This window comes from Nerophis lumbriciformis, linkage group LG01 (assembly GCF_033978685.3).
Source record: "Nerophis lumbriciformis linkage group LG01, RoL_Nlum_v2.1, whole genome shotgun sequence".
Classification (NCBI taxonomy): Eukaryota; Metazoa; Chordata; class Actinopteri; order Syngnathiformes; family Syngnathidae; genus Nerophis; species Nerophis lumbriciformis.
Window position 1 is genome coordinate 68,374,062 of NC_084548.2, and position 22,926 is coordinate 68,396,987.

The following is a 22,926-nucleotide window of genomic DNA, read 5'->3' on the forward strand; positions in this document are numbered from 1 at the left end:
ACCATTTACTTCTAAAGTACTATAATGTACCATATTTACACCATTTACTACTAATGTACTATAATGTACCATATTTACACCATTTACTTCTAATGTACTACAATGTACCATATTTACACCATTTACCTCTAATGTACTATAATGTACCATATTTACACCATTTACTTCTAATGTACTATAATGTACCATATTTACACCATTTACTACTAATGTACTATAATGTACCATATTTACACCATTTACTTCTAATGTACTATAATGAACCATATTTACACCATTTACTTCTAATGTACTATAAAGTACCATATTTACAAAGTACAGTATGTAGGTGATACTTCAAGTATGATTAAAGTACAGCATGTAGGTGATACGTCAAGTAGAGTACAGTATGTAGTTGATACTTCAAGTAGAGTACAGTATGTAGTTGATACTTCAAGTATGATTAAAGTACAGTATGTAGGTGATACTTCAAGTAAAGTACAGTATGTAGGTGATACTTCAAGTATGATTAAAGTACAGTATGTAGGTGATACTTCAGGTAAAGTACAGTATGTAGGTGATACTTCAAGTAAAGTACATTTTGTAGGTGATACTTCAAGTAAAGTACAGTATGTAGGTGATACTTCAAGTAAAGTACAGTATGTAGGTGATACTTCAAGTATGATTAAAGTACAGTATGTAGGTGATACTTCAGGTAAAGTACAGTATGTAGGTGATACTTCAAGTAAAGTACATTTTGTAGGTGATACTTGAAGTAAAGTACAGTATGTAGGTGATACTTCAAGTAAAGTACAGTATGTAGGTGATACTTCAAGTAAAGTATAGTATGTAGTTGATACTTCAAGTAAAGTACAGCATGTAGTTGATACTTCAAGTATGATTAAAGTACAGTATGTAGGTGATACTTCAAGTAAAGTACATTATGTAGGTGATACTTGAAGTAAAGTACAGTATGTAAGTGATACGTCAAGTAAAGTACAGTATGTAGGTGATACTTCAACTAAAGTACAGTATGTAGGTGATACTTCAAGTATGAGTAAAGTACAGTATGTATGTGATACGTCAAGTAAAGTACAGTATGTAGGTGATACTTCAAGTAAAGTACAGTATGTAAGTGATACGTCAAGTAAAGTACAGTATGTAGGTGATACTTCAAGTAAAGTACAGTATGTAGGTGATACTTCAAGTATGATTAAAGTACAGTATGTATGTGATACGTCAACTAAAGTACAGTATGTAGGTGATACTTCAAGTATGAGTAAAGTACAGTATGTATGTGATACGTCAAGTAAAGTACAGTATGTAGGTGATACTTCAAGTAAAGTACAGTATGTAAGTGATACGTCAAGTAAAGTACAGTATGTAGGTGATACTTCAAGTAAAGTACAGTATGTAGGTGATACTTCAAGTATGATTAAAGTACAGTATGTATGTGATACGTCAACTAAAGTACAGTATGTAGGTGATACTTCAAGTATGAGTAAAGTACAGTATGTATGTGATACGTCAAGTAAAGTACAGTATGTAGGTGATACTTCAAGTAAAGTACAGTATGTAAGTGATACGTCAAGTAAAGTACAGTATGTAGGTGATACTTCAAGTAAAGTACAGTATGTAGGTGATACTTCAAGTATGAGTAAAGTACAGTATGTATGTGATACGTCAAGTAAAGTACAGTATGTAGGTGATACTTCAAGTATGAGTAAAGTACAGTATGTATGTGATACGTCAAGTAAAGTACAGTATGTAGGTGATACTTCAAGTAAAGTACAGTATGTAAGTGATACGTCAAGTAAAGTACAGTATGTAGGTAATACTTGAAGTAAAGTACAGTATGTAGGTGATACTTCAACTAAAGTACAGTATGTAGGTGATACTTCAAGTATGAGTAAAGTACAGTATGTATGTGATACGTCAAGTAAAGTACAGTATGTAGGTGATACTTCAAGTAAAGTACAGTATGTAGGTGATACTTCAAGTAAAGTACAGTATGTAAGTGATACGTCAAGTAAAGTACAGTATGTAGGTGATACTTCAAGTAAAGTACAGTATGTAGGTGATACTTCAAGTAAAGTACAGTATGTAGGTGATACTTCAAGTAAAGTACAGTATGTAAGTGATACGTCAAGTAAAGTACAGTATGTAGGTACCGTATTTTCCGCACTATAAGGCGCACCTAAAAACCACAATTTTTCTCAAAAGCTGACAGTGCGCCTAATAACCCGGTGCGCTTTATTACGATTCATTTTCATAAAGTTTCGGTCTCGCAACTTCGGTAAACAGCCGCCATCTTTTTTCCCGGTAGAACAGGAAGCGCTTCTTCTTCTACGCAAGCAACCGCCAAGGAAAGCACCCGCCCCCATAGAACAGGAAGCGCTTCACCCGCCCCCATAGAACAGGAAGCGCTTCACCCGCCCCCATAGAACAGGAAGCGCTTCACCCGCCCCCGGAAGAAGAAGAAAAAACGCGCGGATATCACCGTACGTTTCATTTCCTGTTTACATCTGTAAAGACCACAAAATGGCTCCTACTACGCGACAAGGATCCGGATCATAAAAAGACGCAATCTCTCCATCCGCACACGGATTACTACCGTATTTCACAGCAACTGATATTCCTGTGAACTGCACTGTGGAACGGGAGCACGTACGGTGAATATTCGCACCACAGGGAATGAGGAGTCATCCTTCACTGTGGTTCTAGCTTGCCATGCTAACTTCCACCCATCCAAAAGAGACCTTTCCAGCCGGCGTCATCATAAAAGCTAACTCGAAGGGATGGATGGATGAAGAAAAGATGAGCGAGTGGTTAAGGGAAGTTTACGCGAAGAGGCCGGGTGGCTTTTTTCACACAGCTCCGAAGGCGAACACACCTTCACTAAGACGGGCAGATAGCGCCGGTCGACATACGCCAACATCTGCCAGTGGATCGTAAATGCCTGGGCAGATAGTTTCGGTCACAACTGTGGTCCGAGCTTTCCGGAAGGCAGGATTCACAGAACTGCTGCACAACAACAGCGACACTGAATCCGATGACTTCTACGAGACGGAACCGGCCATTTTTGGATCCCACGCTTGCGCAACTTTTCAATTCGGACACCGAAGACGAAGAATTCGAAGGATTTACGAATGAAGAATAACTTCAGAAGGTGAGCGCTATGTTTATTTTGTGTGTTGTGACATTAACGTTCGAGCAACATTATGTTGCTATTTATTGCTCTACACCATTTTGAATTTTACTATGTTTGTGATTGCACATTTGCGTACATTTTGGGACAGAGTTGTTAGAACGCTGGTTTTCAATATATTATTAAAGTTTGACTGAACTATCTGACTGTTTTTTTGACATTCACTTTAGCGCAGCGTTTTTTTGACATTCACTTTAGCGCAGCGTAGGCGCGGCTTTTAGTCCGGGGCGGCTTATTGGTGGACAAAATTATGAAATATGTAATTCATAGAAGGTGCGGCTAATAATCCGGTGCGCCTTATAGTGCGGAAAATACGGTAATACTTGAAGTAAAGTACAGTATGTAGTATCCGCCATGTTGTCTTACTTTGGCCTTGTGAGGCGTCCTCATGTCGAGAGCTTTGACGGGGTGACAGACGGCCACGTAGCGGTCCATGCTCATGACGGTGAGCGTGAAAGTACTAGTGAACATGTTGTAGTAGTCGATGGACACGACTGCTTTGCACAGAGCGTTGCCAAACGGCCAGAAGCCCAGAAAGACGTCGGTGCCCTGGGAATCAAACACAAACACAAACAATCGCGATGAGGCAACTTCCACGGAGCGTGAAAATGTTCCACCTTTCCGTCATGCCGTTAATTGATCGTTATGCAGATTAGACCTCATTTGCATATTAATTACAAACATAAACCGTCACCTGGCCTTTGCAGCTTTGGAGAGAAGACGAGCGAACGTCACATTTGAATGGGAATACTCGCATCAGTATTTCAATTAGCATACTGTGTACCTGATGAACTGGCAATACTTCAATAAGTACATGACGAGCAATAACGACATAAACTCATGCAACAGTACACATATTCATGTACTCAAAATGTGGATTTCAGCTTTGTGCAAAGTTCCTAAGCTGAAGATGACTTATTTGACTAACAGGACGGAAAGTAACATGATTATCATAGGATACATGACAATATTAATGCTAATTTCATGTTGACACAAATTTTAATTTTTGTATTTTTATTTTATTTGTATTATTTATTTTATTTATAAAAAAAATAAAAATGTTTTTTTTTTTTTTTTAATGTTTATACGTATATTAATATTATGTATTAAATAAATATTTTTTTTAAATACATATTATAATTTAATGGTTACCAAAAGTACCTTAATTTAAAATAAACATACGTAATAAAATAAATATTTAAAATAAAAATACAAAAAAAAAATGTAAATTTGTGTTACAAATTTTAATGTCTTTTTTTTGGGGGGGATTTTTTTTATTTGTATTGTATTATTTATTTTATTTATCAGTGACTTGTCCAGGGTGTACCCCGCCTTCCGCCGGAATGTTTGTGTCACAAATTTTAATGTCATTTTTTTTGTTGTTGATTTTTTTAAATTTATATTGTATTATTTATTTTATTTATCTGTGATGAGGGGGCGACTTGTCCAGGGTGTACACCGCCTTCCGCCCGAATGCAGCTGAGATAGGCTCCAGCACCCCCCACCACCCCGAAGGGATAAGGCGGTAGAAATGGATGGATGGATGGACGTGAAATATTTTTTTTATAAATATTATAATTTAATAGTTACCTTAATTACCTTAATGGTTACCTTAATTACCTTAATTTAAAATAAACATACGTATTAAAATAAATATTCAAATAAAAATACAAAAACAATTAAAATTTGTGTCACAAATTTTAATGTCATTTTTTATTGTATTTTTTGAATTTTTTTATTTGTATTGTATTATTTATTTTATTTATCTGCGATAAGGTGGCGACTTGTCCAGGGTGTTCCTCGCCTTCCGCCCGAATGCAGCTGAGATAGGCTCCAGAGCCCCCCGCGGCCCCGAAGGGATTAAGTGGTAGAAAATGGATGGATGGATGGACGTTAAATATTTTTTTTAATAAATATTATAATTTAATGGTTACCTTAATTACCTTAATGGTTACTTTAATTACCTTAACTTAAAATAAACATACATATTAAAATAAATATTTAAATAAAAATACAAAAACAATTAAAATTTGTGTCACAAATTTTAATGTCATTTTTTATTGTATTTTTTGAAATTTTTTATTTGTATGGTATTATTTATTTTATTTATCTGTGAGGAGGTGGCGACTTGTCCAGGGTGAACCCCGCCTTCCGCCCGAATGCAGCTGAGATAGGCTCCAGCGCCCCCCGCCACCCTGAAGGGATTAAGCGGTAGAAAATGGATGGATGGATGGACGTTAAATATTTTTTTAAATAAATATTATAATTTAATAGTTACCTTAATTACCTTAATGGTTACCTTAATTACCTTAATTTAAAATAAACATACGTATTAAAATAAATATTTAAAATAAAAATACAAAAAAAAAAAAAATTAGGTTCACAAATTTTAATGTCATTTAAAAAAAAATTTTTTTTAATTTTTTAATTTGTATGGTATTATTTATTTTATTTATCTGCGATGAGGTGGCGACTTGTCCAAGGTGTACCCCGCCTTCCGCCCGAATGCAGCTGAGATAGGCTCCAGCGCCCCCCGCCACCCCGAAGGGATTAAGTGGTAGAAAATGGATGGATGGATGGACGTTAAATATTTTTTTTAATAAATATTATAATTTAATGGTTACCTTAATTACCTTAATGGTTACTTTAATTACCTTAACTTAAAATAAACATACATATTAAAATAAATATTTAAATAAAAATACAAAAACAATTAAAATTTGTGTCACAAATTTTAATGTCATTTTTTATTGTATTTTTTGAATTTTTTTATTTGTATGGTATTATTTATTTTATTTATCTGTGATGAGGTGGCGACTTGTCCAGGGTGAACCCCGCCTTCCGCCCGAATGCAGCTGAGATAGGCTCCAGCGCCCCCCGCCACCCCGAAGGGATTAAGTGGTAGAAAATGGATGGATGGATGGACGTTAAAAATTTTTTTTAATAAATATTATAATTTAATGGTTACCTTAATTACCTTAATGGTTACTTTAATTACCTTAACTTAAAATAAACATACATATTAAAATAAATATTTAAATAAAAATACAAAAACAATTAAAATTTGTGTCACAAATTTTAATGTCATTTTTTATTGTATTTTTTTTATTTTTTTTATTTGTATTGTATTATTTATTTTATTTATCTGCGATGAGGTGGCGACTTGTCCAGGGTGTACACCGCCTTCCACCCGAATGCAGCTGAGATAGGCTCCAGCGCCCCCCGCCACCCCGAAGGGATTAAGCGGTAGAAAATGGATGGATGGATGGACGTTAAATATTTTTTAAATAAATATTATAATTTAATGGTTACCTTAATTACCTTAATTTAAAATAAATATACGTATTAAAATAAATATTTAAATACAAATACAAAAACAATTAAAATTTGTGTCACAAATTTTATTGTCATTTTTTATTTTATTTTTTAAAATTTTTTATTTGTATGGTATTATTTATTTTATTTATCAGTGATGAGGTGGCGACTTGTCCAGGGTGTACCCCGCCTTCTGCCCGAATGCAGCTGAGATAGGCTCCAGCGACCCCCGCGACCCCGAAGGGTTTAAGTGGTAGAAAATGGATGGATGGATGGACGTTAAATATTTTTTTAATAAATATTATAATTTCATGATTACCTTAATTACCTTAATGGCTACCTTAATTACCTTAATTTAAAATAAACATACATATCAAAATAAATATTTAAATAAAAATACAAAAACAATTAAAATTTGTGTCACAAATTTTAATGTAATTTTTTATTTTATTTTTTAAATTTTTTTATTTGTATGGTATTATTTATTTTATTTATCTGTGATGAGGTGGCGACTTGTCCAGGGTGAACCCCGCCTTCCGCCCGAATGCAGCTGAGATAGGCTCCAGCGCCCCCCGCCACCCCGAAGGGATTAAGCGGTAGAAAATGGATGGATAGATGGACGTTAAATATTTTTTTGTTATAAATATTATAATTTAATGGTTACCTTAATTACCTTAATGGTTACCTTAATTACCTTAACTTAAAATAAACATACATATTAAAATAAATATTTGAATAAAAATACAAAAACAATTACAATTTGTGTCACAAATTTTAATGTCATTTTTTATTGTATTTTTTTATTTTTTTTTATTTGTATTGTATTATTTATTTTATTTATCTGCGATGAGGTGGCGACTTGTCCAGGGTGTACACCGCCTTCCACCCGAATGCAGCTGAGATAGGCTCCAGCGCCCCCCGCCACCCCGAAGGGATTAAGCGGTAGAAAATGGATGGATGGATGGACGTTAAATATTTTTTAAATAAATATTATAATTTAATGGTTACCTTAATTACCTTAATTTAAAATAAATATACGTATTAAAATAAATATTTAAATAAAAATACAAAAACAATTACATTTTGTGTCACAAATTTTTTTGGGGGGGGATTTTTTTTTATTTGTATTGTATTATTTATTTTATTTATCTGCGATGAGGTGGCAACTTGTCCAGGGTGTACCCCACCTTCCGCCTGAATCCAGCTGAAGTAGGCTCCAGCACCCCCGCCACCCCAAAACTGACAAGTGGTAGAAAATGTATTTATTTTATTTGTATTATTTATTTGATTTATTTATTTTTTTTCCTTTTCTTTAATTTTGAATTTTTAATTTTCCTGACACAAATGATATAGATACCATCAAAAATACATGACGTCGCATTGTAAATGATGCAATTTCCTGTGCACCATGTGACCACATTCTTCAGATGAGGTCATGCGTTAGAGCAGGGGCCATTTTCATGTTTTTCATTTTCAAAACCATTCGGGCTCCCCTCAATTTCGGTGAGTGTTAAAAGTCCCCCGGGGACCTAAAATGGTCTCAGTATTTACAATTTTTTTTTAAAAACAATTTTCTACATCCAAATTATATACCAACGACAAAAGATTTTTTTTTTGGTGTAATATAAAATTATACAAAAAATATTTTTCACTGAAATAAATAAATATATTTTTCTTTGATTTAAATGTTGTATGCCAATGCTTTATTATTTTTTTTAATTATTATACTCTATTACTATTTATCAATAATACAAATAAATGTAACTTTTTTTTTGGAATAATATCATTACATGTCTATATTCAGAATTAATTGTATATAATAATTTCACTCCCTATTATTTTAAATATATAATACACTGCATGAGACATATAATTTCAATAATATCAATAAATATAGGATTGAACAGTCTCACCTGGAAAGGTAAAGTGGCGAGGAACAAAGAGTCGGCCAGAGCCAAGTTGAAGATGTAGATGTTGGTGGCCGTCTTCATCTTGGTGTATCTGTGGACACACACACACACACACACAGACACACACACACACACACACACGTAAAGTATACAGTAGAAATATTCAGTGGAAACAAATACACACAAACAGTACACAGTATAAATATACACACATATTATATTGCAAATCCTTTTCAACTTATATTCAATTGAATAGACTGCAAAGACAAGATATTTAACGTTCCTACTGGTAAACTTTGTTATTTTTTTGCAAATGCCTGCAACATGTTTCAAAAAAGCTGGCACGAGTGGCAAAAAAGACTGAGACAGTTGAGGAATGCTCATCAAACACTTATTTGGAACATCCCACAGGTGAAGAGGCTAATTGGGAACGGGTGGGTGCCATGATTGGGTATAAAAGCAGCTTCCATGAAATGCTCAGTCATTCACAAACAAGGACGGGGCGAGAAACACCACTTTGTCAACAAATGCGTGAACAAATTGTCTGAGAACAACCTTTCTCAACCAGCTATTGCAAGGAATTTAGGGATTTCACCATCTACAGTCCGTAATATCATCAAAAGGTTCAGAGAATCTGGGGAAATCACTGCACGTAAGCAGTACTGCATCAAAAAGCGGCATCAGCGTGTAAAGGATATCACCACACCGGCTCAGGAACACTTCGGAAAACCACTGTCAGTAACTACAGTTGGTCGCTACATCTGTAAGTGCAAGTTAAAACTCTACTATGCAAAGCCATTTTATCAACAACACCCGGAAACGTCGCCGGCTTCGCTGGGCCCCCGAGCTCATCTAAGATGGACCAATGCAAAGTGGAAAAGTGTTCTGTGGTCTGACCAGTCCACATTTCAAATAGTTTTTGGAAACTGTGGACGTGGTGACCTCCGGAACAAAGAGGAAAAGAACCATCCGGATTGTTCTAGGCGCAAAGTTGAAAAGCCAGCATCTGTGATGGTATAGGGGTGTATTAGTGCCCAAGGCATGGGTAACTTACACATCTGTGAAGGCACCATTATTGCTGAAAGGTACATACAGGTTTTGGAGCCATCCAAGCAACGCTATCATGGACGCCCCTGCTTATTTCAGCAAGACAATGCCAAGCCACGTGGGGGAATTTTTTTTGTGTGTGGTTTTTTTGGTTGTTTTTTTTGTCATTAAGAAATACAATCATGTGTGCTTACGGACTGTATCCCTTGCAGACTGTATTGATATATATTGATATATAATGTAGGAACCAGAATAAAAATACTTGTCAAAGATCCTCTATGTGAAAAGAGTGCTCGGACGTTTTCAGAAATCTACTGCAAGGACGCTTGTCAAAGATCCTCTATGTGAAAAGAGTACTCAACCTTTTTTTTTTAAATCTACTGCAAGAACGCTTGTCAAAGATCCTCTATATGACAGGCGAACTCTACTCTTTTTAGGAATATATTGCAAAAATGCTTGTCAAAGATCCTCAATGTGAAAAAAGTGCTCGACCGTTTTTAGAAATCTACTGCAAGAATGATTGTCAAAGATCCTCTATATAACAGGAAAGCTCTTCTCTTTCAAGGAATTTACTACAAACATGCTTGTCAAAGTTCCTCAATGTGAAAAGAGAATTTGACCGTTTTTGAAAATCTACTGCAAGAACGCTTGTCAAAGATCCTCTATATGACAGGAGAACTCTTCCCTTTTAAGGAATCTACTGCAAAATTGCTTGTCAAAGATCCTCTATGTGAAGAAAACACTTGACTGTTTTTAAAAATCTACTGCAAGAACGATGGTTAAAGATCCTCTATATGACAGGAGAGCTCCTCTCTTTTAAGGAATCGACTGCAAAATTACTTGTCAAAGATCCTCTATATGACAGGAGAGCTCTTCTCTTTTAAGGAATCTACTGCAAAAATGCTTGTCAAAGATCCTCTATATGACAGGAGAACTCTTGTCTTTTAAAGAACCTACTGCACAATTGCCTTTCAAAGATCCTCTATGTGAAAATAGCGCTTGACTGTTTTTAGAAATCTACTGCCAAAATGCTTGTCGAAGATCCTCTATGTGAAAAAAGCACTTGACTGTTTTTAGAAATCTATTGCAAAAATGCTTGTCAAAGATCCTCTATACGACAAGAGAACTCTTCTTTTTTAAGGAATCTACTGCAAAATTGCTTGTCAAAGATCCTCTATGTGAAATAAGCACTTGACGAGTGTTTTTAGACATCTATTGTAAGAACTATGGTCAAAGATCCTCTATATGACAGAAGAGCTCTTCTCTTTTAAGGAATCTATTGCACAAATGCTTGTAAAAGATCCTCTATATGACAGCAGAACTCTTGTCTTTTAAGGAATCTACTGCAAAATTGCATGTCAAAGATCCTCTATGTGAAAATAGCGCTTGAACGTTTTTAGAAATCTACTGCCAAAATGCTTGTCAAAGATCCTCTATGTGAAAAAGGCACTTGACTATTTTTAGAAATCTACTGCAAGAACGATGGTTAAAGATCCTCTATATGACAGGAGAGCTCTTCTCTTTTAAGGAATATACTGCAAAAATGCTTGTCAAAGATCCTCTATGTGAAATAAGCACTTGACTGTTTTTAAACATTTATTGCAAGAACTATAGTCAAAGATCCTCTATGTGACAGGAGAGCTCTTCTCTTTTAAGGAATATACTGCAAAAATGCTTGTCAAAGATCCTCTATATGGGAGATGAACTATTTTCTTTTAGAGAATCTAGTGCAAAATTGCTTGTCAAAGATCCTCTATGTGAAAAAAAAGCACTTGACTGTTTTTAGAAATCTACCACAAGAACTCTTGTCAAAGATCCCCATATGACAGGAGAACTCTTCTCTTTTAAGGAATGTACTGCAAAAATGCTTGTCAAAGATCCTCTATATGACAGGAGAACTCTTCTTTTTTAAGGAATCTACTGCAAAATTGCTTGTCAAAGATTCTCTATGTGAAAAAAGCACTTGACTGTTTTTAGAAATCTACCACAATAACTCTTGTCAAAGATCCTCTATATGCCAACAGAACTCTTCTCTTTTAATGAATCTACTGCAAAAATGCTTGTCAAAGATCCTCTATGTGAAAATAGCGCTTGGCCGTTTTTTAGAAATCTACTGCAAACATGCTTGTCAAAGATCCTCCATGTGAAAATAGCACTTGACTGTTTTTAGACATCTATTGCAAGAACGATGGTCAAAGAACCTCTATATGACAGGAGAGCTCTTCTCTTTTAAGGAATCTACTGCAAAAATGCTTGTCAAAGATCCTCTATATGACAGGAGAACTCTTGTCTTTTAAAGAACCTACTGCACAATTGCCTTTCAAAGATCCTCTATGTGAAAATAGCGCTTGACTGTTTTTAGAAATCTACTGCCAAAATGCTTGTCGAAGATCCTCTATGTGAAAAAAGCACTTGACTGTTTTTAGAAATCTATTGCAAAAATGCTTGTCAAAGATCCTCTATACGACAAGAGAACTCTTCTTTTTTAAGGAATCTACTGCAAAATTGCTTGTCAAAGATCCTCTATGTGAAATAAGCACTTGACGAGTGTTTTTAGACATCTATTGTAAGAACTATGGTCAAAGATCCTCTATATGACAGAAGAGCTCTTCTCTTTTAAGGAATCTATTGCACAAATGCTTGTAAAAGATCCTCTATATGACAGGAGAACTCTTGTCTTTTAAGGAATCTACTGCAAAATTGCATGTCAAAGATCCTCTATGTGAAAATAGCGCTTGAACGTTTTTAGAAATCTACTGCCAAAATGCTTGTCAAAGATCCTCTATGTGAAAAAGGCACTTGACTATTTTTAGAAATCTACTGCAAGAACGATGGTTAAAGATCCTCTATATGACAGGAGAGCTCTTCTCTTTTAAGGAATATACTGCAAAAATGCTTGTCAAAGATCCTCTATGTGAAATAAGCACTTGACTGTTTTTAAACATTTATTGCAAGAACTATAGTCAAAGATCCTCTATGTGACAGGAGAGCTCTTCTCTTTTAAGGAATATACTGCAAAAATGCTTGTCAAAGATCCTCTATATGGGAGATGAACTATTTTCTTTTAGAGAATCTAGTGCAAAATTGCTTGTCAAAGATCCTCTATGTGAAAAAAAAGCACTTGACTGTTTTTAGAAATCTACCACAAGAACTCTTGTCAAAGATCCCCATATGACAGGAGAACTCTTCTCTTTTAAGGAATGTACTGCAAAAATGCTTGTCAAAGATCCTCTATATGACAGGAGAACTCTTCTTTTTTAAGGAATCTACTGCAAAATTGCTTGTCAAAGATCCTCTATGTGAAAAAAGCACTTGACTGTTTTTAGAAATCTACCACAATAACTCTTGTCAAATATCCTCAATATGCCAACAGAACTCTTCTCTTTTAATGAATCTACTGCAAAAATGCTTGTCAAAGATCCTCTATGTGAAAATAGCGCTTGGCCGTTTTTAGAAATCTACTGCAAACATGCTTGTCAAAGATCCTCCATGTGAAAATAGCACTTGACTGTTTTTAGACATCTATTGCAAGAACGATGGTCAAAGAACCTCTATATGACAGGAGAGCTCTTCTCTTTTAAGGAATCTACTGCAAAAATGCTTGTCAAAGATCCTCTATATGACAGGAGAACTCTTCTCTTTTAAGGAATCTACTGCAAAATTGCTTGTCAAAGATCCTCTATGTGAAAAAAGCACTTGACTGTTTTTAGAAATCTACTGCAAGAAGGATGGTCAAAGATCCTCTATATAACAAGAGAACTCTTCTCTTTTAAAGAATTTACTGCAACAATGCTTGTCAAAGATCCTTTATGTGAAAATAGCGCTTGTCCGTTTTTAGAAATCTACTGCAAGAACGATGGTAAAAGATCTTCTATACGACAGGAGAGCTCTTCTCTTTTAAGGAATATACTGCAAAAATGCTTGTCAAAGATCCTCTATATGACAGGAGAACTCTTCTCTTTTAAGGGATCTACTGCAAAAATGCTTGTCAAAGAGCTTCTATGTGAAAATAGCGCTTAGCCGTTTTTAGAAATCTACTGCAAGAATGCTTGTCAAAGATCCTCTATATAACAGGAGAACTCTTCTCTTTTAGGGAATCTACTGCAAAAATGCTTGTCAAAGATCCTCTATGTGAAAAAAGCACTTGATTGTTTTTAGACATCTATTGCAAGAACGATGGTCAAAGATCCTCTATTTGACAGGAGAGCTCTTCTCTTTTGAGGAATCAACTGCAAAAATGCTTGTCAAAGATCCTCTATACAGGAGGAGAACTCTTTTCTTTTAAAGAATCTACTGCAAAATTGCTTGTCAAAGATCCTCTATGTGAAAAAAGCACTTGACTGTTTTTAGACATCTATTGCAAGAACGATGGTCAAAGATCCTCTATATGACAGGAGAGCTCTTCTCTTTTAAGGAATCTACTGCAAAAATGCTTGTCAAAGATCCTCTATATGACAGGAGAACTCTTCTCTTTTAAGGAATCTACTGCAAAATTGCTTGTCAAAGATCCTCTATGTGAAAAAAGCGCTTGACTGTTTTTAGAAATCTACTGCAAGAAGGATGGTCAAAGATCCTCTATATAACAAGAGAACTCTTCTCTTTTAAAGAATTTACTGCAACAATGCTTGTCAAAGATCCTTTATGTGAAAATAGCGCTTGTCCGTTTTTAGAAATCTACTGCAAGAACGATGGTAAAAGATCTTCTATACGACAGGAGAGCTCTTCTCTTTTAAGGAATATACTGCAAAAATGCTTGTCAAAGATCCTCTATGTGACAGGAGAGCTCTTCTCTTTTAAGGAATCAACTGCAAAAATGCTTGTCAAAGATCCTCTATATGGGAGGAGAACTCTTCTATTTTAAATAATCTACTGCAAAATTGCTTGTCAAAAATCCTCTATGTGAAAAAAGCACTTGACTGTTTTTACAAATCTACCACAAGAACTCTTGTCAAAGATCCTCTATATGACAGGAGAACTCTTCTCTTTTAAGGAATCTACTGCAAAAATGCTTGTCAAAGAGCTTCTATGTGAAAATAGCGCTTAGCCGTTTTTAGAAATCTACTGCAAGAATGCTTGTCAAAGATCCTCCATGTGAACAGGAGAACTCTTCTCTTTTAGGGAATCTACTGCAAAAATGCTTGTCAAAGATCCTCTATGTGAAAAAAGCACTTGATTGTTTTTAGACATCTATTGCAAGAACGATGGTCAAAGATCCTCTATTTGACAGGAGAGCTCTTCTCTTTTGAGGAATCAACTGCAAAAATGCTTGTCAAAGATCCTCTATACAGGAGGAGAACTCTTTTCTTTTAAAGAATCTACTGCAAAATTGCTTGTCAAAGATCCTCTATGTGAAAAAAGCACTTGACTGTTTTTAGACATCTATTGCAAGAACGATGGTCAAAGATCCTCTATATGACAGGAGAGCTCTTCTCTTTTAAGGAATCTACTGCAAAAAGGCTTGTCAAAGATCCTCTATATGACAGGAGAACTCTTCTCTTTTAAGGAATCTACTGCAAAATTGCTTGTCAAAGATCCTCTATGTGAAAAAAGCACTTGACTGTTTTTAGAAATCTACTGCAAGAAGGATAGTCAAAGATCCGACCTCTTCTCTTTTAAGGAATCTACTGCTAAAATGCTTGTCAAAGATTCTCTATATGGGAGGAGAACACTTCTCTTTTAAAGAATTTACTGCAAAAATGCTTGTCAAAGATCCTCTATGTGAAAATAGCGCTTGGCCGTTTTTAGAAATCTACTGCAAGAACGATGGTAAAAGATCCTCTATATGACAGGAGAGCTCTTCTCTTTTAAGGAATATACTGCAAAAATGCTTGTCAAAGATCCTCTATATAACAGGAGAGCTCTTCTCTTTTAAGGAATATACTGCAAAAATGCTTGTCAAAGATCCTCTATATGACAGGATAACTCTTCTCTTTTAATGAATCAACTGCAAAAATGCTTGTCAAAGATCCTCTATGTGGAAATAGCGCTTGGCCGTTTTTAGAAATCTACTGCAAGAATGCTTGTCAAAGATCCTCTATATGACAGAAGAGCTCTTCTCTTATAAGGAATCTACTGCAAACATGCTTGTCAAAGATCCTCTATGTGAAAAAAGCACTTGGCTGTTTTTAGAAATCTACCACAAGAACTCTTGTCAAAGATCCTCTATATGACAGGAGAGCTCTTCTCTTATAAGGAATCTACTGCAAACATGCTTGTCAAAGATCCTCCATGTGAACAGATAGCTCTGCTGTTCTTTGGAATCTACTGCAAACATGCTTGTCAAAGATCCTCTATGTGAAAATAGCGCTTGGCCGTTTTTAGAAATCTACTGCAAGAATGCTTGTCAAAGATCCTCTATATGACAGGAGAACTCTTCTCTTTTAAGGAATCTACTGCAAAAATGCTTGTCAAAGATCCTCTATGTGAAAAAAGCACTTGACTGTTTTTAGACATCTATTGCAAGAACTATTGTCAAAGATCCTCTATATGACAGGAGAACTCTTCTCTTTAAAGGAATCTACTGCAAAAAATGTTTGTCAAAGATCTTCTATGTGAAAATAGCGCTTGGCCATTTTTAGAAATCTACTGCAAGAATGCTTGTCAAAGATCCTCTATATGACAGGAGAGCTCTTCTCTTATAAGGAATCTACTGCAAACAAGCTTGTCAAAGATCCTCCATGTGAACAGATAGCTCTGCTGTTCTTTGGAATCTACTGCAAAAATGCTTGTCAAAGATCCTCTATGTGAAAATAGCGCTAGGCCGTTTTTAGAAATCTACTGCAAGAATGCTTGTCAAAGATCCTCTATATGACAGGAGAACTCTTCTCTTTTAAGGAATCTACTGCAAGAATGCTTGTCAAAGATCCTCTATATGACAGGAGAACTCTTCTCTTTTAAGGAATCTACTGCAAAAATGCTTGTCAAAGATCCTCTATATGACAGGAGAACTCTTCTCTTTTAAGGACCCTACTGCAAAATTGCTTGTCAAAGATCCTCTATGTGAAAAAAGCACTTGACTGTTTTTAGAAATCTACCACAAAAACTCTTGTCAAAGATCCTCTATATGCCAGGAGAACTCTTCTCTTTTAATGACTCTACTGAAAAAATGCTTGTCAAAGATCCTCTATATTACAGGAGAGCTCTTCTTTTTTAAGGAATCTACTGCAAAATTGCTTGTCAAAGATCCTCTATGTGAAAAAAGCACTTGACTGTTTTTAGATATCTACCACAAGAAAGATAAAAAAACAAAGATCCTCTATATGACAGAATAACTATTCTCTTTTAATGAATCTACTGCAAAAATGCTTGTCAAAGATCCTCTATGTGAAAATAGCTCTTGGCCGTTTTTAGAAATCTACTGCAAACATGCTTGTCAAAGATCCTCTATATTACAGGAGAGCTCTTCTTTTTTAAGGAATCTACTGCAAAATTGCTTGTCAAAGATCATCTATGTGAAAAAAGCACTTGACTGTTTTTAGAAATCTACCACAAGAAAGATAAAAAAACAAAGATCCTCTATATGACAGAATAACTATTCTCTTTTAATGAATCTACTGCAAAAATGCTTGTCAAAGATCCTCTATGTGAAAATAGCTCTTGGCCGTTTTTAGAAATCTACTGCAAGAATGCTTGTCAAAGATCCTCTAAATGGCAGGAGAAATCTTCTCTTTTAAGGAATCTACTGCAAAAATGCTTGTCAAAGATCCTCTATATGACAGGAGAGCTCTTCTCTTATAAGGAATCTACTGCAAACATGCTTGTCAAAGATCCTCCATGTGATGAGACCGCCGTGCTGTTTGTGGAAAAACCTACTGCAAAGACGTGCGTCAAAGATCCTCTATGGAGCAGGAGCACTCTTGCTGTTGGAACTGCACCTCCGCCACCTCCGAGTTCCTCCTTCACTAAGTCGACTCATCTTCTTCTCCATCAAAGATGGACGCGGGAAGCGGGATGAGAGGAAAGTGACGACTCTTTCATCCGCCGTGCTTCTGCCTCTCAAATATTCATCATCACTTTGAATTATTCACACGCCGCAGCGAGCCTCGGAAAACACGCCGCCGCCAGCTCGACTCGTCCACACCATTTCCCTCCTGGCGCTGGCCACACACCGCTGTGGGGCGGCCTCAACCCAACGGACATCCGTCGGGTTGAGATCAGGACTCTGCTATAACACGCCTGTCAAAGATCCTTCGCCATTTCAGGAGCGCTCTTCTGTCTTGAGTCGTGAAGATCACAACCCGCCGTCAGCCTTTTGCTTCCCTGCACAGATGGCGGGATTAGCGCAACATGTTTCAGTGTCAAAGAAGCGGCTTGAGGTCTCACAGAGTGTCCAATGTCGGTTGTCCAGGTCTCACCACACGTAAAAGTGTCAGAAAATGCTCAATGACAATGCTAGATAGATTTAGATGTACGATGAGGGCACACAATAACACTAAAAGTAAAAAAACTAAACGTGTTTGGTATGTTTTAGGTACATTGCTAATGCTAAATGGTCTTCAATATTAGCAAAATGTATGCATTAGCTTCATTAAAGACGCTCAATTGTCTTCAATGTTAGCTAAACGTATACATTAGTTTCATTAAAGACGTTCCATTGTATTCAATGTTAGCAAAACATATATATTAGCTTCATTAAAGACGCTCAATTTTCTTCAATGTTAGCAAAACGTTTGCATTAGCTTCATTAAAGATGCTCAATTGTCTTCAATGTTAGCAAAACGTATGTATTAGCTTCAGTAAAGACGCTCAATTGTCTTCAATGTTAGCAAAACGTATGTATTAGCTTCATTAAAGACGCTCAGTTGTCTTCAATGTTAGCAAAACGTATATATTAGCTTCATTAAAGACGCTCAATTGTATTCAATGTTAGCAAAACGTATGCATTAGCTTCATTAAAGACGCTCAATTGTATTCAATGTTAGCAAAACTTTTGCATTAGCTTCATTAAAGACGCTCAATTGTATTCAATGTTAGCAAAACTTTTGCATTAGCTTCACTAAAGACGCTCAATTGTCTTCAATGATAGCAAAACGTATATATTAGCTTCATTAAAGACGCTCAATTGTATTCAATGTTAGCAAAACGTTTGCATTAGCTTCAATAAAGACGCTCAATTGTATTCAATGTTAGCAAAACGTTTGCATTAGCTTCAATAAAGACGCTCAATTGTATTCAATGTTAGCAAAACGTATGTATTAGCTTCACTAAAGGCGCTCAATTGTATTCAATGTTAGCAAAACGTATGTATTAGCTTCAATAAAGACGCTCAATTGTATTCAATGTTAGCAAAACGTTTGTATTAGCTTCACTAAAGGCGCTCAATTGTATTCAATGTTAGCAAAACGTATGTATTAGCTTCAATAAAGACGCTCAATTGTATTCAATGTTAGCAAAACGTATGTATTAGCTTCAATAAAGACGCTCAATTGTATTCAATGTTAGCAAAACGTATACATTAGCTTCAGTAAAAACGCTCAATTGTCTTCAATGTTAGCAAAATGGATGCATTAGCTTCACTGAAGACGATAAATTGACTTCAATGTTAGCAAAATGTATACACTAGCTTCAGTAAAGACGCTCAATTGTATTCAATGTTAGCAAAACGTATGTATTAGCTTCATTAAAGACGCTCAATTGTATTCAATGTTAGCAAAACGGATGCATTAGCTTCACTAAAGACGCTCAATTGTATTCAATGTTAGCAAAACGTTTGCATTAGCTTCAATAAAGACGCTCAATTGTATACAATGTTAGCAAAACGGATGCATTAGCTTCATTAAAGACACTCAATTGTCTTCAATGTTAGCAAAATGGATGCATTAGCTTCACTGAAGACGATAAATTGTCTTCAATGTTAGCAAAATGGATGCATTAGCTTCAATAAAGACGCTCAATTGTATTCATTGTTAGCAAAACGTTTGCATTAGCTTCAATAAAGACGCTCAATTGTATTCAATGTTAGCAAAACGTTTGCATTAGCTTCAATAAAGACGCTCAATTGTATTCAATGTTAGCAAAACGTTTGTATTAGCTTCACTAAAGGCGCTCAATTGTATTCAATGTTAGCAAAACGTATGTATTAGCTTCAATAAAGACGCTCAATTGTATTCAATGTTAGCAAAACGTATACATTTGCTTCAGTAAAAACGCTCAATTGTCTTCAATGTTAGCAAAATGGATGCATTAGCTTCACTGAAGACGATAAATTGACTTCAATGTTAGCAAAATGTATACATTAGCTTCAGTAAAGACGCTCAATTGTATTCAATGTTAGCAAAACGTTTGTATTAGCTTCACTAAAGGCGCTCAATTGTATTCAATGTTAGCAAAACGTTTGCATTAGCTTCATTAAAGACGCTCAATTGTATTCAATGTTAGCAAAACTTTTGTATTAGCTTCATTAAAGACGCTCAATTGTATTCAATGTTAGCAAAACGTATATTTTAGCTTCATTACAGACGCTCAATTGTCTTCAATGTTAGCAAAACGTTTGTATTAGCTTCAATAAAGACGCTCAATTGTATTCAATGTTAGCAAAACGTTTGCATTAGCTTCACTAAAAACGCTCAATTGTATTCAATGTTAGCAAAACGTTTGTATTAGCTTCATTAAAGATGCTCAATTGTATTCAATGTTAGCAAAACGTTTGCATTAGCTTCATTAAAGACGCTCAATTGTATTCAATGTTAGCAAAACGTTTGCATTAGCTTCAATAAAGACGCTCAATTGTATTCAATGTTAGCAAAACTTTTGCATTAGCTTCATTAAAGACGCTCAATTGTATTCAATGTTAGCAAAACTTTTGCATTAGCTTCACTAAAGACGCTCAATTGTATTCAATGTTAGCAAAACGTATATATTAGCTTCATTAAAGACGCTCAATTGTCTTCAATGATAGCAAAACGGATGCATTAGCTTCACTGAAGACGATAAATTGTCTTCAATGTTAGCAAAATGGATGCATTAGCTTCAATAAAGACGCTCAATTGTATTCAATGTTAGCAAAACGTTTGCATTAGCTTCAATAAAGACGCTCAATTGTATTCAATGTTAGCAAAACGTTTGCATTAGCTTCAATAAAGACGCTCAATTGTATTCAATGTTAGCAAAACGTTTGTATTAGCTTCACTAAAGGCGCTCAATTGTATTCAATGTTAGCAAAACGTATGTATTAGCTTCAATAAAGACGCTCAATTGTATTCAATGTTAGCAAAACGTTTGCATTAGCTTCACTAAAGGCGCTCAATTGTATTCAATGTTAGCAAAACGTATGTATTAGCTTCAATAAAGACGCTCAATTGTATTCAATGTTAGCAAAACGTATATATTAGCTTCATTAAAGACGCTCAATTGTCTTCAATGTTAGCAAAACGTTTGCATTAGCTTCATTAAAGACGCTCAATTGTATTCAATGTTAGCAAAACTTTTGTATTAGCTTCATTAAAGACGCTCAATTGTATTCAATGTTAGCAAAACTTTTGTATTAGCTTCATTAAAGACGCTCAATTGTATTCAATGTTAGCAAAACGTATATTTTAGCTTCATTACAGACGCTCAATTGTCTTCAATGTTAGCAAAACGTTTGTATTAGCTTCAATAAAGACGCTCAATTGTATTCAATGTTAGCAAAACGTTTGCATTAGCTTCACTAAAAACGCTCAATTGTATTCAATGTTAGCAAAACGTTTGTATTAGCTTCATTAAAGATGCTCAATTGTATTCAATGTTAGCAAAACGTTTGTATTAGCTTCATTAAAGATGCTCAATTGTATTCAATGTTAGCAAAACGTTTGTATTAGCTTCATTAAAGATGCTCAATTGTATTCAATGTTAGCAAAACGTTTGCATTAGCTTCATTAAAGATGCTCAATTGTATTCAATGTTAGCAAAACTTTTGTATTAGCTTCATTAAAGACGCTCAATTGTATTCAATGTTAGCAAAACGTATATTTTAGCTTCATTACAGACGCTCAATTGTCTTCAATGTTAGCAAAACGTTTGTATTAGCTTCAATAAAGACGCTCAATTGTATTCAATGTTAGCAAAACGTTTGCATTAGCTTCACTAAAAACGCTCAATTGTATTCAATGTTAGCAAAACGTTTGTATTAGCTTCATTAAAGATGCTCAATTGTATTCAATGTTAGCAAAACGTTTGCATTAGCTTCATTAAAGACGCTCAATTGTATTCAATGTTAGCAAAACGTTTGCATTAGCTTCAATAAAGACGCTCAATTGTATTCAATGTTAGCAAAACTTTTGCATTAGCTTCATTAAAGACGCTCAATTGTATTCAATGTTAGCAAAACTTTTGCATTAGCTTCACTAAAGACGCTCAATTGTATTCAATGTTAGCAAAACGTATATATTAGCTTCATTAAAGACGCTCAATTGTCTTCAATGATAGCAAAACGGATGCATTAGCTTCACTGAAGACGATAAATTGTCTTCAATGTTAGCAAAATGGATGCATTAGCTTCAATAAAGACGCTCAATTGTATTCAATGTTAGCAAAACGTTTGCATTAGCTTCAATAAAGACGCTCAATTGTATTCAATGTTAGCAAAACGTTTGCATTAGCTTCAATAAAGACGCTCAATTGTATTCAATGTTAGCAAAACGTTTGTATTAGCTTCACTAAAGGCGCTCAATTGTATTCAATGTTAGCAAAACGTATGTATTAGCTTCAATAAAGACGCTCAATTGTATTCAATGTTAGCAAAACGTTTGCATTAGCTTCACTAAAGGCGCTCAATTGTATTCAATGTTAGCAAAACGTATGTATTAGCTTCAATAAAGACGCTCAATTGTATTCAATGTTAGCAAAACGTATATATTAGCTTCATTAAAGACGCTCAATTGTCTTCAATGTTAGCAAAACGTTTGCATTAGCTTCATTAAAGACGCTCAATTGTATTCAATGTTAGCAAAACTTTTGTATTAGCTTCATTAAAGACGCTCAATTGTATTCAATGTTAGCAAAACTTTTGTATTAGCTTCATTAAAGACGCTCAATTGTATTCAATGTTAGCAAAACGTATATTTTAGCTTCATTACAGACGCTCAATTGTCTTCAATGTTAGCAAAACGTTTGTATTAGCTTCAATAAAGACGCTCAATTGTATTCAATGTTAGCAAAACGTTTGCATTAGCTTCACTAAAAACGCTCAATTGTATTCAATGTTAGCAAAACGTTTGTATTAGCTTCATTAAAGATGCTCAATTGTATTCAATGTTAGCAAAACGTTTGTATTAGCTTCATTAAAGATGCTCAATTGTATTCAATGTTAGCAAAACGTTTGTATTAGCTTCATTAAAGATGCTCAATTGTATTCAATGTTAGCAAAACGTTTGCATTAGCTTCATTAAAGATGCTCAATTGTATTCAATGTTAGCAAAACTTTTGTATTAGCTTCATTAAAGACGCTCAATTGTATTCAATGTTAGCAAAACGTATATTTTAGCTTCA

The 22,926-nt window shown here is 34.9% G+C and overlaps 1 protein-coding gene across 2 annotated transcripts in view; it reads right to left on the reverse strand.

Moving 5' to 3' along the window:
- The window catches only part of oprl1 (opiate receptor-like 1), an 81,760-nt gene that overhangs the window by 36,285 nt on the left and 22,549 nt on the right, over window positions 1–22,926 (reverse strand). The window contains exons 2-3 of one of the 2 annotated variants that reach the window (XM_061925027.1): window positions 8,416–8,503; window positions 3,554–3,736 (exon numbers count right to left, since the gene is read on the reverse strand). In XM_061925027.1, the coding sequence (XP_061781011.1) occupies window positions 3,554–3,736; window positions 8,416–8,503 (271 nt within the window). Of the gene's footprint in view, window positions 1–3,553; window positions 3,737–8,415; window positions 9,473–22,926 lie in introns of those variants that run through there. The other variant, XM_061925019.1, reaches the window with a different exon arrangement.